Source organism: Schistocerca gregaria, chromosome 5 (assembly GCF_023897955.1).
Source record: "Schistocerca gregaria isolate iqSchGreg1 chromosome 5, iqSchGreg1.2, whole genome shotgun sequence".
Taxonomy (NCBI): Eukaryota; Metazoa; Arthropoda; class Insecta; order Orthoptera; family Acrididae; genus Schistocerca; species Schistocerca gregaria.
In genome coordinates this window covers 378951842-378968252 of record NC_064924.1, presented here as the reverse complement: position 1 = coordinate 378968252, position 16411 = coordinate 378951842, and the positions used below count along the sequence as shown (strand labels likewise).

Genomic DNA, 16411 nt, shown 5'->3' with positions numbered 1-16411 from the left:
TGGTTTTCTTTTCCTGTTTTGTCCGCAGTAGTGTTGGTTGCCCTTCTGTCATTCTTCTGCTTCTTCCTTTTTCCTGTTATTGTGCTGTACATCTCCTTTCTTTTCTTCTTTCCCTTGTGTAATTATTTTACTGGGTACAAGGGACCAATGACCTCGCAGTTTGGTCCCTTCCCCCCCCCCCCCCCCCTCTCTCTCTCTCTCTCTCTTTTAAACCAACCAACCAACTCTTCCTTTTCCTATTTTAGTGGGTCATGTGGTGATGGCTCTCCAACCTTGACATTGTAGATTCGATGAGTTGGCAGGGGCTTTAGGAGACCAGTGTCAGGAGAAGGTGGCTGCAGCAAGATTGGGAGTGTGCATGTAAACTCTTTATTACTTAACGAGCTACAGCAGTTACAGGTGTGCACCCCATCTGATGGCATGGCCCAGTGTCGACCCTCACATCTACGTTCCACGAGTATAGGCAGGTTCTGATCTCGCGGCCTGTGGTGAAGCCAATCTGTGCTTGGCATATTGTGTGGGCGGCAGTATGGTGACTCATTAATGCTGATGTGCCTGGAGCTGAATCAGCCGCTGGTGACCGAGGCCGCCATGGTCCGTCTGGCAGTGGCCAGCAAAGTCCGTGGTGCTGAGTGTCAGGCAGAGAAAGGGCAGCAAGGCACCCCAAACTCTGGATATTGGTGTGCAAGTGGCAGGCTGGTTATGAAGCTGTCCAGTACATGCTGGAGTGGTCCTGCAGCCTGAAGGTCGCTGGTTATGACTGATGGCTCAAATCTCAGCCTGTTATCTCAAATGATGGCTGTAGATGATGTCCCCAAATCACTGGTTGACTGTCTGAAGGCAAAGAGATGCACCACTGTTTGGTGTTTGCTGCATCAATGGCTTGTTATGAAAGCCTTACCACACACTGACATATTGTATGGATGTTCTGCATGTCACTTCTGTCCACAGTAATATGCCTCCGGAATGGTAAATTGGAACATTGTATCCTGAGTTTCCTTCACATTGTGGCAGCGCTGCAGTACACCTTCCCTCTTCGGAGCAGTTTGATCCCCGAATATAGCTTGATGCTGCTCCAAATAATGCTAGATAGAACACATACAGGCTGAATTAAGAATATCAAGTCTGTCTATATTTCTTATAGTTGTAGTCACTGGCTGGTACTGTAGACTGTGCACAAGTTCTGTAACACGGACTGTAGTATGTCTGATATAGTACGAATTTTCACTCTACATCAGTGTGTGCACTGACTTCAAATTTCTTGGCAGATTAAAATTGTATGGCACTCTGTCTTAGGTGGCCAAGTGCTCTACCAACTGAGCTATCAGAGCACTGCTCATGACGTGCCCTCACAGCTGTACCTCCACCTCTCTTACTTTCCAGACTTCACAGAAGTTGATGTGCATATCTGTACAAGATGGATATCCCATACAAACTTTCTGTGGGATGAGGCAGACAGTGACTTTATCATTTGGGAATTGAAAGTTTACATGAATCGCTTAGCTTATGATTAGAAGCCAATTGAAACATGCTGTTAACCAGATGCTGACTACCATTGCAAATGCAAAAATTTACAAACTCCCGTGGTAAATTGCCGAATGTTATTGGATACAACAGCCGTACGAGAACACTCGGTAGCAAAAATGACAGAAAACACACAAAAAGTTGCTGTCAACATTGCTTACATATAGGAGTTCTTCGTTTGGGACTAACCATTCCCCAAGGTGCGAGTTTTCTTCTCGCCACATTGCCAGCCTCACTTGTTGCTGTGTCCCAACGATGTTTTCTGCTGTGTGCAGGAAGCTTTTTCTAGATTTTAGTCGACGTCGGGCTGGCTGGTGTTTGTACAGCGGGTGGGCTGGTGAGGTCAATGCCTTTGTCTTTTCCTTCCTGGCCGCTACTTTCCTTCCAATATCTAGTGGGACCACGCCTGCCAGGCAGTACAATTTATCAGTCGGGGTTGGTCTCAGACAGCCTGTGATGATGCGGGAGGGTTCATTAAGCAGTATGTCCACTTGCTTGGCGTGGCTAGAATTGTACCACAATGGGCACGCGTACTCCGCTGTTGAATAGCACAAAGCGAGAACTGTGGTTCTCACTAATCCAGGCTGTACCCCCCATGTGGTGCCCGTCAGTTTGCGCACAATGTTGTTTCTCACGGCTCCTTTGTGTTTAGTGTTCATGCAGTGCTTTTTATAGGTGAGTGCTCTATCCAGGTGACGCGTAAGTATTTTGATGTTTCGCAATGTTCCAGGAGCACTCCTACCAGTTTAGTTGTAGTCTTCTTGCAGATTGTCTGCTCTTTAGGTGGAAGGTGCAGGTTTGGGTTTTCCCTGGGTTAGGTTTGAGATGGTTCCCCTTATAGAAGGTGGCAAGCTGTTCGAGGGCTTCTGACAGATTCTGTTCAACAGTTTCAAAGCTGTCTGCTTGAGCGGTAATGGCGCAATGCATATATGAAGCTATCGGTGCCTAGGGGGAGGGGCTGGTCATTAGTATATATATTAAAAAGTGTTGGGGCCAGTACGCTTCCTTGGGGGAGGCCATTTTTCTGTATCCTCCACCAGCTTCTCTGTCCCTAAAAATCCACGAAGGATCTTCGATTCTGGAGTAGGTTTCCAATCAGTAAGATTAGTCTGTAGTCCCTACTCATTGCGTATATTTTCCCCAGGAGCAGTCAGTGGTTGACTGTGTCGTAGACTGCTGATAGTTCTAGGAAGACAGCCGCGGTGGTCTTCCTGTTCTCGAACCCATCCTCTATGTGTTGCGTAAATTTTAGCACCTGTGATATGCAGCATTTGCCCTGTCTGAAGCCTGCTTGTTGTGGGATCAGGAGGGGCTCGATGGCGTCTTTGATTCTGTGGGGTACCATCCTTTCCAAAACCTTGTGTATATGGCATAGCAGAGAAATCAGCCTGTAGATATGGGATTGTCACGTTCTTTGCCTGGTTTTAGGATGGCAATGACTCGCGATTTTCTCCAGATTTTAGGAATTTTGCAGGATGTCATGCAGTTGTTCATCATATCGACTAGCCATTTCCTTGTTACAGGTCCAAAATGCTTTATTTGCTCAACGCATATGTCATCAAGGCTGGCTGCTCTCTGCATTTTGCACTTACTGATCGCCTTCTCCAGTTCCCAAGGTAAATGACTTGGATAGTTCTTCAGTCTCCTGAGGAGGGTTCGTTCTATGCCCCTCTTTTTTGTCTTTAGGGTGTCATATCTTGGTGGTTTCCCATTTGTGAGAAGCTGGTGTGCAATTTGGTCTGCTGTGACATTCGCATGTAGATTTGGTTTGGTGGGGTCATTGGCTAGGCGTTTTTTGAGTTTCCAGGCCTTCTGACTATCTCTGCCAAGATGGCCCATAAAGAGGTTTGCATAGGAGGTGCCATGCAGATGCCTATGACTGTGCTGTAGATTTGTTTGTTTACTTTTCCTTCAAAGAAGAAGTAGTTGTGAGGTAGGATAAAGTTGGTATGGTGTTTGAGGAATGACATAGTGGGTTTGGAGTCTGAAGGACACTGGGAAAGGTAGTGTTCAACTGCAGCAGAACTATGGGCATGGGTGATGTTGTGCAGAAAAGTAACATCAGCTAGGAACCACTAAGTAAAGGAGCAGGGAGCCTTTTGTAAACCCTCGTTGCCAGTTTTGTAAAGGAGTCGTCACTATTGCTGTGGAGGCCGAGTTTCCACTGTTGTTAAGGTGGGCAGAGTTTGTGAGTTCGTGAAATGGCTTCTGGTGCAGTACACCACTAAGACAATTTCCCCCTGCCACTTTACACAGCCCAGGGTCAGGTAACAGGATACGAGACTTGCCAGGATTGTTGGGTTTGTGAATTTTGGGTAGCATGTAGAAGGTAGATATCCAAGATGTCATATGGGTGAGGAGGGAAATGGATTCAGGAGAGAGGTGCTTGGAAGGCGGTATGGCTTTAAGCAGGGATTGGAGGTTACATTAGACTTCTGGGATGGCATCACTCTGGCAGAGTGTATCAGTGGATGAGTCAGACAATTGCAGAGGCCTCCTACCAGGTAGTCACTGCAACTCATTGTGAAAAGTGGTTTAGCCTTTGTCTGCAGGGAGGATGATTGGGTCAGGATCCATTTTGAGACACTGTATTGCTGTCCTTTCCTCTCCTTCAAGGTTGGTGTTCTCAGGCAAAGGTCTGGCGAAGGGTGGTGAAGCAAAGCTGGAGGTAAGGAATTCCTGGAAGGTGGATGGGGATGGTTGGGTGGTTGGGGGGACACCACATTGGATGGTGATGTGAACTGGGAGAGGCAGGGTTCATTGTTGGAATGACTGGTAGTAAAGAAATATTTCCATTGCATGGATTGGGAGGAGAGCAGGTCTTTCACAAGTCCAGCAGTGTTAATGAGTGTTGCATATTTGCATTATACCAATGCTGTGTTAATAACTAGAAGGTTAACGGTTTTTGAATGCCCGTGCCAGTACATGCTGATTCTTTATGAAGCTACCAACACTTCTGACATGTGTTGCTTTCTCTTGAGTGCTTTGGGTACCTCTAAGGCACCAAGATTTTTTACTTTTTCTTCGATCTTTGAATTTATTCAGGCACTAAATGGTTAAATTTCAGTGTAGGACGAAAGGTGAGGCCTTTGGACAGTACTGTAACTTCTGTGGGGCTGAAGATTTTGCTGAAAAGGCTGTGGATTTGGTTGTTGGTATGTAGTTTTGGTGATGTGGCAAATTAGTAAAAAGGTCTGCTAGGCAGGGTCTGGGTGCTATGAGGGGTTCATGAGGCGGAACACTGTGGGTAGGATAAAGGTTGGATAGTGATACCCCACAGTGACAGCAGGATGTCAGCTGGTTGAATAACTTACGGAGGTGGTGTCTGGACTCTTCCAGGTGCTGGACAGAAAGGAATTCAGTTTCAGAGATGTGATTTATGTTCATGTAATAGGGATTGCGCAATAACAGTACCTTGCTGAGGAAGCTGGTTCTGGGATGTCTCCTGTATCATGTAGTGTGTTTTTGCAGTAGCAAGTTTGTGAGGGGCAAGGACTGGCTGAATCTGCGAAGGTGAAGGTCATTGTAAAAGGAGGGTGGGATCGAGAGAAAGAAATTTTTATGGTTAGACTGCTTGGGGATTCCATGCTTTATGCAGCATTTAAAGAACAGAAAGTGAGACCGGGTTTTAGCCAGGGAAAGGTGCAATTTTATGAACTGCCGCAGAGAGATCAAGCATGAGCTCCAGTTTGTTAATATAATACATGACCACAAACTCAAACAATCCTCATAAATTCATATATATTTTTCACAGAGGCATTAAAATTGTTAATGACTGTTGATTACTGCAGTGAGGTTACTCCCTTGTACTGTCCAACTGACTGTTCTCTCTGATGTGTTAACAACAGCATTATTCTTATTTGCAAAAAAGCTGAGAGGTTCCCTCAGATGTGTATCCCATGTATTTCAAATGATATGCCAATAAAACTTGTCATTTTAGGAGTTTTGAAGCTTTTTAAAGATTTGTTGTGTTGTGGTCTTCAGCCCAGAGGCTGGTTTGAAGCAGCTCTCCATGCTGTTCTATCCTGTGCAAGCTTCATCGTCTCCCAGTACCTACTGCAACCTACATCCTTCTGAATCTGCTTAGTGTATACATCTCTTGGTCTCCCTCTATGATTTTTACCCTCCTCGCTGCCCTCAAATACTAAATTGGTGATCACTTGATGCCTCAGAACTTGTTCTACCAACCGATCCCTTCTTCTAGTCAAGTTGTGCCACAAACTTCTCTTTTCCCCAATTCTATTCAATACTTTCTCATTAGTTGTGTGTTCTACCCATCTAATCTTCAGCATTCTTCTGTAGCACCACATTTCGAAAGCTTCTATTCTTTTCTTGTCCAAACTACTTATCGTCAATGTTTCACTTTCGTATATGGCTACACTCCATACAAATACTTTCAGAAAAGACTTCCTACCATTTATATCTATACTCAATGTTAACAAATTTCTCTTCTTCAGAAACACTTTCCTTGCCATTGCCAGTCTACATTTTATATCCTCTCCACTTCGACTATCATCAGTTATTTCACTCCCCAAATAGCAAAACTCATCTACTACTTTAAGTGTTTCATTTCCAAATCTAATTCCCACAGCACCATCCAACTTCTTTCGACTACATTCCATTGTTTCCTTTACTGCTTGCTCAATATACAGATTGAATAACATTGGGGATAGGCTATAACCCTGTCTTATTCCCTTCCCAACCACTGCTTCCTTTTTGTGCCCCTCGACTTTTATAACTGCCATCTAGTTTCTGTACAAATTTTAAATAGCCATTTGCTCCCTGTATTTAACCCCCGCCACCATCAGAATTTGAAAGAGAGTATTCCAGTCAATATTGTCAAAAGCCTTCTCAAAGTCTACAAATAGAAACATAGGTTTGCCTTTCCTTAACCTATCTTCTAAGATAAGTCGTAGTGTCAGTATTGCCACAGTGTTCCAACATTTCTATGGAATCCAAACTGATCTTCCCCAACATCGGCTTCTACCAGTTTTTCCATTTGTCTGTAAAGAATTTGTGTTAGTATTTTGCAGCCATGTCTTATTAAACTGATAGTTCGGTAATTTTCACATCTGTCAACACCTGCTTTCTTTGGGATAGGCATTATTATATTCTTCTTGACATCTGAGGGTATTTCATCTGTCTCATACATCTTGTACACCAGATGGTAGTGTTTTGTCAGAGCTGGCTCTCCCAAGGCTGACAGTAGTTCTAATGGAATGTTGTCTACTCCCGGGGCCTTGTTTAGACACTTAGGTCTTTCAGTGCTCTATCAAACTCGTCGCACAGAATCATATCTCCCATTTCATCTTCATTTACTTCCACTTCCATTTCCATAATATTGTCCTCAAGTATGTTGCCCTTGTATTGACCCTCTATATAATCCTTCCACCTTTCTGCTTTCCCTTTTTTTGCTTAGAACTGGTTTTCCATCCAAGCTCTTGATATTCATACAAGTGGTTCTCTTTTCTCCAAAGGTCTCTTTAATTTTCCTGTAGGCAGTACCTATCTTACCCCTAGTGAGATATCCCTCTACATCCTTACATTTGTCCTGTAGCCATCCCTGCTTAGCCATTTTGCACTTCCTGTCGATCTCATTTTTGAGACATTTGTATTCCATTCTGCCTGCTTCATTTACTGCATTTTTATATTTTATCCTTTCATCAGTTAAATTCAATATATCTTCTAATATATTAAAAACAAAGATTCCAAGACTTACCAAGCGGGAAAGCGCCGGCAGACAGGCACAATGAACAAAACACACACACAGAATTACTAGCTTTCGCAACCGATGGTTGCTTCTTCAGGAAGGAGAGGGAAAGACGAAAGGATGTGGGTTTTAAGGGAGAGGGTAAGGAGTCATTCCAATCCCGGGAGTGAAAAGACTTCCCTTAGGGGAAAAAAAGACAGGTGTACACTCGCGTGCGCGCACACACACACACACACACACACACACACACACACACACACACACACACACACACACCCATCCGCACATACAAGGTGTGTGTGTGTGTGTGTGTGTGTGTGTGTGTGTGTGTGTGTGTGTGTGTGTTTGTGTGTTTTGCTCGCTCATTGTGCCTGTCTGCCGGCGCTTTCCCGCTTGGTAAGTCTTGGAATCTTTCTTTTTAATATATTTTTCCCATGTGGAAGTTTCTTTCTATTTTATTTACATCATCAATATATCTTCTGTTACCCAAGGATTTCTACTAGCCCTTGTCTTTTTACCTGCTTGACCCTCTTCTGCCTCTCTACTGTATTTCTTCCCTCCATTCCTGTTAATTGTTCTCTAATGCTCTTCCTGAAATTTTACAACCTCTGGTTCTGTCAGTTTATCCAGGTCACATCTCCTTAAATTCCCACCTTTTTGCAGTTTCTTCAGTTTTAATCTACAGTTCATAATCAATAGATTGTGTCAGGGTCCACATCTGCTCCTGGAAATGTCTTACAATTCAAAACCTGGTTCCTAAATCTCTGTCTTACCATTATATAATCTGTCTGATACCTTTTAGTATCTTCAGGGTTCTTTCATGTATACAACCTTCTTTCATGATTCTTGAACCAAGTGTTGGCTATGATTAAGTTATGCACTGTGCAAAATTCTACCAGGCAGCTTCCTCTTTCATTTCTTACCCCATTCCATATTCACCTACTGCGTTTCCTTCTCTTCCTTTTCCTACTATCGAATTCGAGTCACCAGTGACTATTAAATATTCATCTCCCTTCACTATCTGAATAATTTCTTTTACCGCATCATACATTTCGCCAATCTCTTCGTCATCTGCAGAGCTAGTTGGCATATAAACTTGCACTACTGTGGTAGGCATGGGCTTCGTGTCTATCTTGGCCAGAATAATGCGTTCACTATGCTGTTTGTAGTAGCTTACCCACACTCCTCTTTTTTTATTTTTTTTATTCATTATTAAACCTACTCCTGCATTACCCCTATTTGATTTTGTATTTATTTATAACCCTGTATTCACCTGACCACAAGTCTTATTAAAGATTTATAGGTGTATAATGTAAAAGGAAATGTCGTGACTGACCCATCTCCCAGCCCAAACTGCTAAGGGTAGAAAGCGTTGATTTGTACTGGACTCGTTTAAAAAGAGATTGTTGAAAATTCCACCCCTAAGGGGGGTCGGGGGGATAGAGGAAAGTGTGTAACTATTAAGGCAATTTTGAAGCTAAAACTATGAAATTTGGTTTATAATTCAGAAAAATAAAATATGTGTCAGAATCTTTTGGAAATTCAGCCAGTAAGGGATAAAATTTTGGGTGAATTTTTTTTAAAATAAACATTTATTTAAGTACTACTAAAGCATTTTTAAAGCATGGAAATTGGTATTGCAGTTCTCAGTTATGAATAAAATATAGTATGTCTTGGGGGATGAAAGTTTCTATGGAAATACTGCCACAAGAACACAAAAGACGGGATTAGCCTTAATTAAAATTTAGAAAGTTTGTGAACAGTATAAAAATTCAATCAGTGGAAACCATAAAGTCTATGCGAGTGACGCAGCAGGCACTAAGCTAGTAGGCCTAATAAAGTCAAGCTAATAATTAAGTTCTCAACACTGGTGAATATGCAGTAAAACTGAATTCACTCCCATTCTGTGTAAACAATTGTAACATATTTTCATTAAAGTAATAAACTGCAATAAACATTTCATGGTCTTTCAGGTGTTTCTTTTTACACTCGTACGAAAAGAAACGATTATGTTTACAGTAAATGTCAGTGTGCAGCAGTCACCTCACTGATGTGGTGGAAACTGCACCATATCAGTCAGGGCACACCCGATTCTTGTAATGTGGTGGCTGTGTGCCCGCACCGACACAGTTGATGCTATGGCAATTTTGCAGCTTCGCAGTATTTCCTACCATGCTGCCGCATCGTACAAGTGTGAATTTGTTTTTGAACTGCACATTGGAATTAAAACTTTCTCCAATGATATTGAGGAAACTGGCTAAAAAAGTAGATCATTTCACATCTCCTTGTCTCACATCACTACTTGACAATTAAGAATCTTAACAGTATTAGTAATAGTTATTACAATGATGGTTTGAATTTAACTAACCCATTCTTTGAGCTAGCATTGGAAAATGTAGCCATTCACTACTTTACATCAGGTTCACTTTAGATCATACACTGCTGCATACGAAATGTAGGTAACAATCAATGTTACTATTACTGCTGTTTCCATTACAGGCTAAATGTAAAGGTATGCCACATCACACTGCACCCTAGAGTGCAGACACAGACTGTCGTATATTTTGCGGTATATTTATCTATATAATGGACTTCCACCTTGTCTACAACGTAGAAGCATTGTTCACAAAATAACATTTAGTAATTGTTATTGGTAGCTGTATATTAACAGCAATTTATACACTATGTGATCAAAAGTATCTGGTACACCTGGCTGAAAATTACTTTAAAGTTCAAGGCACCCTCCATCGGTAATGCTGGAATTCAATAGGGTGTTGGCCCACCCTTACCCTTCATGAGAGCTTTCACTCTTGCAGGCATACGTTCAATCAGGTGCCAAAAGGTTTCTTGGGCAATGACAACCCATTCTTCATGGAGTGCTGCACTGAGGGGAGGTACTGATGGCGGTCAGTGAGGCCTGGCATGAAGTCGGCATTCCAAAACATCTCGAAGGTGTTGTATAGGACTCAGGTCAGCACTCTGTGCAGGCCAGTCCATTACAGGGATGTTATTGTCATGTAACCACTCCACTACAGGTCGTGCATTATGAACAGGTGCTCGATCGTGTTCAAAGATTCAATCGCTATACTCAAATTGCCCTTTAATAGTGGGAATCAAGAAGGTGCTAAAAACATCTATGTTGGCCAGTGCTGTGATAGTGCCATACAATAAGGGGTGCAAGCTCCATGAAACACAGGACTGCATCATAACACCACCACCTCCGAATTTTACTGTTGGCACTACATATGCTGGCAGATGACATTCGCCGAGCATTCATCACTCCACACAATTGTCCAATGTTTACGCTCCTTACACAAAGTGAGGTGTGATGCTGGGCTTATGAGCAGCTGCTCGACCATGAAATCTACATTTTTTCACCTCCCGCCTAACTGTCATAGTACTGTCAGTGGATCCTGATGCAGTTTGGAATTCCTGTGTGATGGTCTGGATAGATGTCTCCCTATTACACGTTATGACCCTCTTCAAATGTCGGTGGTTTCTGTCAGTCAACAGACGAGGTTGGCCTGTACACTTTTGTGCTGTGTGTGTGCCTTTATGTTTCCACTTCAACATCGGAAACAGTGGACCTAGGGATGTTTAGGAGTGTGAAAATCTGGCATAAATGTGTGACACAAGTGACACCCTATCACCTGACCACGTTCGAAATCCATGAGTTCTGCAGAGCACCCCTTTCTGCTCTCTCATGATGTCTAATGACTTCTGAGGTTGCTTATATGGAGTACCTGGTGGTAGGTGGCAGCAGAATGTACCTAATATGAAAATGTATGTTTTTGGGGGTGCCCGGATACTTTTGATCACATAGTGTAGAAAAAGCATGAGTTTAATAATGTTCAATACATGCACTGTCTAATATGAAAGTGACAACAGAAACACATAGAATTGTTCATTACTTTTATTGACATCATTTACAAAGCAATACTTCAGCTTTCAATTTTGTGATTGATATTTAAGTGATATAACATAATGGCCAGAGGCACTTCAATCATTACAGTTTGTATTCTGTTTACAATGTGCTCAACAAGATTCTAAACTGAAATAAAAGAGTAAATATTAAACCGTTTCTCATACTAATAAATCTGCGACAAAAACACACATAGTACTGGTATTTTTCTTAATTTGCCACACTTTGTTCCTGGTTTTTTTCTGATAAGTCTCCAGTATTAACAGAGAACCTTATGCTTGCTTCCTCCTTCCACTTCTTGTTGTTTACACTCAGAATTCATTCTGAACATTTTCCGCTGCAATCATACCTGAAGCAGCTTGAGTACATCTGTCTCTGCCTTTGCCAGTATTAACAGAGAACCTTATGCTTGCTTCCTCCTTCCACTTCTTGTTGTTTACACTCAGAATTCATTCTGAACATTTTCCGCTGCAATCATACCTGAAGCAGCTTGAGTACATCTGTCTTTGCCTTTGCCATGTTTGTTATGCTCTTCATCTTCATTCACTTCCATCTTCAGTGGTACTGGTAATTATTCACTAAAATGTGTTGGTCTTGTGGTGGATAGGAGTTAGTGTATTGCACAATTGGATTCTTCTTTTTCTTTAGTTCAGCAGTTACACGTGCAAAGCATTAAATTACATGCCATCAGAGTAACCAAAATGCAGTGTGTCCAAAGATAAGATAGAGAACAATATACTGACAGAAAATAGGTTGATAAGCAGAAATTTATTTCATGTTTGAATACACAAATTCACATAAAACAGACTTTTGCATTCATTGTGACAATGACGCTGTTGCTCAGTGTAATGGAAGAGTCTGGCCTTTGTAAGATGACATACGACTACGGCAGACTGCAATGACATTTCGCTGTGGCATCACTAGTCTTCAAGCTGTGGTGCCACTGCAGTAAATTTACCTGCAGTGTGGGATATCTGACGAAACCGCGCCACCATTGCTCTGGTACTGCCACTGATCTGCCACGAAACTGTTGTAGCAAAGTGTGAAATCACATCAATGTGGCGAACTTCTAAGGATAGCTGTATTTTCGAGATTTTATATCTGCTACAGATTTGGCAATTAGCAGTGTTATGTAAATGCCAGTTAGCAGAGGTCTTATACAAATATGTTGTGAACAGATATCAGAAGAGCACATGAGGGAATGGTGAAGCCTTGCTTTCATTAAAACTTATTTTTAAATTAAACCCTAAACTCTATATTATTGTTCTAAGAGATGTGTGTTTCATTTTCAGATTGAAGTTCATAAACTGGAACCACCAAATCCTCATGTGGAGCTGGCAATACTTGGACTTTCGAACCATTTCATTGCCAATTGTATTTCATCATTTTCATCGTTTGCAAAGCGTGAACGAGATGCTCGTGGTTATCCTTCATCATTTTGGGCATTTCCACCAGAACGATCTCGCAATGCTAGTAAAGGACATGATGAGTTATAAGGAATCAGACAGGTGGTCACTGATAAGTGTTTCAATTTGTTCTTGATTGCCAAGTTTTACAGTAATACAGGATGACGACAAACATTAGGTGATGGACACAAATGTTCAGTCATTCCTTGTATCATTTGAAATACAATAAGAGAACAAAAAAATGCTTGATGATAAAAATTTGCATCCAGTCATCTAAAAACTCGTATCAAGGATAGAAATAGTGATGCTGCTGTTAAGTCTCGTGTATGTCTTTCCACCAGAGATTACCATGACTGTAAGTGCTGTATTTGTTATACTCTTCCAAGAAAGATGTTTCATATTAACGTGTTATTCTCACAACAGTACAGTGTGTTGTCACAGAATCACAATTGTTTTTGTGATTATGTATAACGTGTTTCAGAGAGAGGGAGTTGGGGGGGGGGGGGGGTTGCTCATCTTAGGAAAATAATTGAAATGGATTTCAGTATCATAAATTGAGGATGATGTCAATTAATATAAGTATGAACATTCATTTTTTATGACAGAAGTTGAGAGTATGTTTGGTTAAAATCTGCTACATATTTTTGCTGAATTATTGATTTGTAATTTATTTGGAACTGCTGACAAACTCATCATTAAATGATTGTTATTTAGTTAAAATGTTGTGTTTTATTGCATTCTATGCCATATGATCTACATCATACTCTGCAAGCGAGCTAATGGTGTGGGGCCAAGGATACTTTTCATACCACTGAGCTCTCCAACCCAGTTCCAAACATGAATAGCATGTGGGAAGAATAACTGTCGGTTAAGCCTCTGTATTGCTTCCAATTTCTTGAATTTTCTCCCCATGGTCATTATGTGAGACAAATGTGGGGGGAAGTTGTCCGACTCTAGTAATATGTTGTCCAACTCTTCCTGAAAAGTGCTCTCTGGAAATTTCACTTGTAAATCTCTCAGGGATGCACAATGCCTCTCTCGGACCCCTTGAAGAAACATGCCACTCTTCATTGGATCATCTCCATATTTTCTATCAGTCCTATCTGGTAGGGATTCAAGAAAGATGAACAATACTCAAGAATCGGTTGAACAAGTACTTTACAAGACATTTCCTTCTTGTATGAAAGTTTCCTTAAGATTCTTCCTATGAATCTGAGTCTGGCATCTGCTTTTTCCAGACACTGTTTTTATGTGGTAATTCGCTCTGGATAGTTACTCGTAGATATTTATTGGCAGATACTGTTTCCAGCTACAACTGTAATTTTTCCTGAGGGAATATAGCTCTGCTGTATGGTTAAATGATGATGGCATCCTCTTGGTAAAATATTCCAGAGATAAAACAGTACCTCATTCACAGATCTCTGGGAGGAGACTACTTAGAAGGATGTCGATACCAGGAGAAATAAAACAGGTGTTTTACATATTAGAGTGTGAAATGTCAGGTCCCGTAATTGGGTAGGTAGGTTAGAAAATTCTAAAACTGAAATGGATAGGTTAAAGCTAGATATAGTGGGAATTAGTAAAGTTCAGTGGGAGGAGAGATAGGACTTTAAGTCACGTGAATACAGGGTTATAAATACAAAATCAAAAATATGAATGTGGGTAAGATTTTACGAACAGCATAGTGAATGTGTTATTGTAGTCAAGATAGGCATGAAGCCCATGCCTACCGCAGTAGTACAAGTTGAGATGCCAACTAGCTCTGCTGATGATGAAGAGATTGAAGAAATGTATGATGCGATAAAAGAAATTATTCATCATCATCATTTAAGACTGGCCTTTCAGCGTTCAGTCTGGAGCCATAGCCCCCTTATAAAATTCCTCCATGATCCCCTATTCAGTGCTAACGTTGGTGCCTCTTCTGATGTTAAACCTATTACTTCAAAATCATTCAATCCAGGTACCTTCTCCTTGGTCTGCCCCGACTCCTCCTACCCTCTACTGCTGAACCCATGAGTCTCTTAGGTAACCTTCCTTCTCCCATGAGTGTAACATGACCCCACCATCTAAGCCTGATCACCCTGACTGCTACATCTATAGAGTTTCTTTGATTTCCTCATTGTGGACACCCTCCTGCCATTGTTCCCATCAACTAGTACCTGCAATCATCCTATCTACTTTCATATCCGTAACCTCAACCTTGTTGATAAGGTAACCTGAATCCACCCAGCTTTCGCTCCCATACAACAAAGTTGGTCGAAAGATTTAACGGTGCACAGATAACTTAGTCTTGGTACTGACTTCCTTCTTGCAGAAGAGAGTAGATCGTAGCTGAGCGCTCACTGCATTAGCTTTGCTACACCTCGCTTCCAGTTCTTTCACTATGTTGCCATCCTGTGAGAATATGTATGCTAAGTACTTGAAACCGTCCACCTGTTCTAACTTTGTTCCTCCTATTTGGCACTCAATCCGTTTATATTTCTTCCCACTGACATTACTTTCGTTTTGGAGATGCTAATCTTCATACCATAGTCCTTACATTTCTGATCTAGCTCTGAAATATTACTTTGCAAACTTTCAATCGAATCTGCCATCACAACTAAGTCATCCGCATATGCAAGACTGCTTATTTTGTGTTCACATATCTTAATCTCACCCAGCCAGTCTATTGTTTTCAACATATGATCCATATATAATATGAAGAACAGTGGAGACAGGTTGCAGCTTTGTCTTACCCCCGAAACTACTCTGAACCATGAACTCAATTTACCGTCAACTCTAACTGCTGCCTGATTATTCATGTAAAGACCTTTAATAGCTTGCAAACGTTTGCCTCCTATTCCATAATCTCGTAGAACAGACAATAACTTCCTCCTAGGAACCCGGTCATATGCCTCTTCTAGATCTACAAAGCGTAGATACAATTGCCTGTTCCCCTCATAACACTTCTCCATTATTTGCCGTAAGCTAAAGATCTGGTCCTGACAACCTCTAAGAGGCCTAAACCCACACTGATTTTCATCCAATTGGTCCTCAACTAATACTCGCACTTTCCTTTCAACAATACCTGAGAAGATTTTACCCACAACACTGATAAAGAGATACCTCAGTAGTTGTTACAATGTTTTTCTCTCCATGTTTAAAGATTTGTGTGATTACTGCTTTTGTCCAGTCTTATGGAACCTGTCCCGACTCCCAGGCCATTTCAATTATCCTGTGTAGCCATTCAAGACCTGACATTCCACTGTATTTGATGAGTTCCGCCTTAATTTCATCCACCCCAGCTGCTTTATTGCACTGCAATCTATTGACCATTTTCTCCACTTTCTCAAATGCAATGCTATTTCCATCGTCATTCCTATCCCATTCTACTTCGAAATCTGAAACATTACTGATCGTATTTTCACCTACATTGAGCAACTCTTCAAAATATTCCCTCCATCTGCCCAAGGCATCCACAGGATTCACCAGCAGTTTTCCTGACCTGTCCAAAATACTTGACATTTCCTTCTTACCTCCTTTTTGAAGACTGCTAATGACACTCCAAAATGGTTTTCCAGCATCCTCTCCTACCTGTTTCCAAAGTCTTCCCAAGATTTCTTCTTGGATGCTGCAATTATCTGTTTGGCTTTGTTTCTTTCTTCAACATAACTTTCTCTGTCTACCTGAGTTCTAGTATGTAGCCATTTTTGATACGCCTTCTTTTTCCTTTTACAGGCTGCCTTGACTGCGTCGTTCCACCAAGCTGTTTGCTTCATCCTACTTTTACACACTACTGTTCCAAGACATTCTTTAGCCACTTCTAGTACTGTGTCCCTGTATCTTGTCCATTCCTTTTCAAATTACTGT

The 16411-nt window shown here is 41.5% G+C and overlaps 1 protein-coding gene across 1 annotated transcript in view; it reads left to right on the top strand.

Annotated features, from left to right (window-relative positions):
* LOC126271916 (GDP-fucose protein O-fucosyltransferase 1) overlaps positions 1-13282 on the top strand; it is an 80186-nt gene extending 66904 nt beyond the window's left edge. The window contains exon 7 of the mRNA XM_049974309.1: positions 12449-13282. Within this exon, the coding sequence (XP_049830266.1) occupies positions 12449-12652 (204 nt within the window). The 3' untranslated portion in view covers positions 12653-13282. The remainder of the gene's footprint in view (positions 1-12448) is intronic.
* The last annotated feature ends 3129 nt before the right edge of the window (positions 13283-16411 follow it).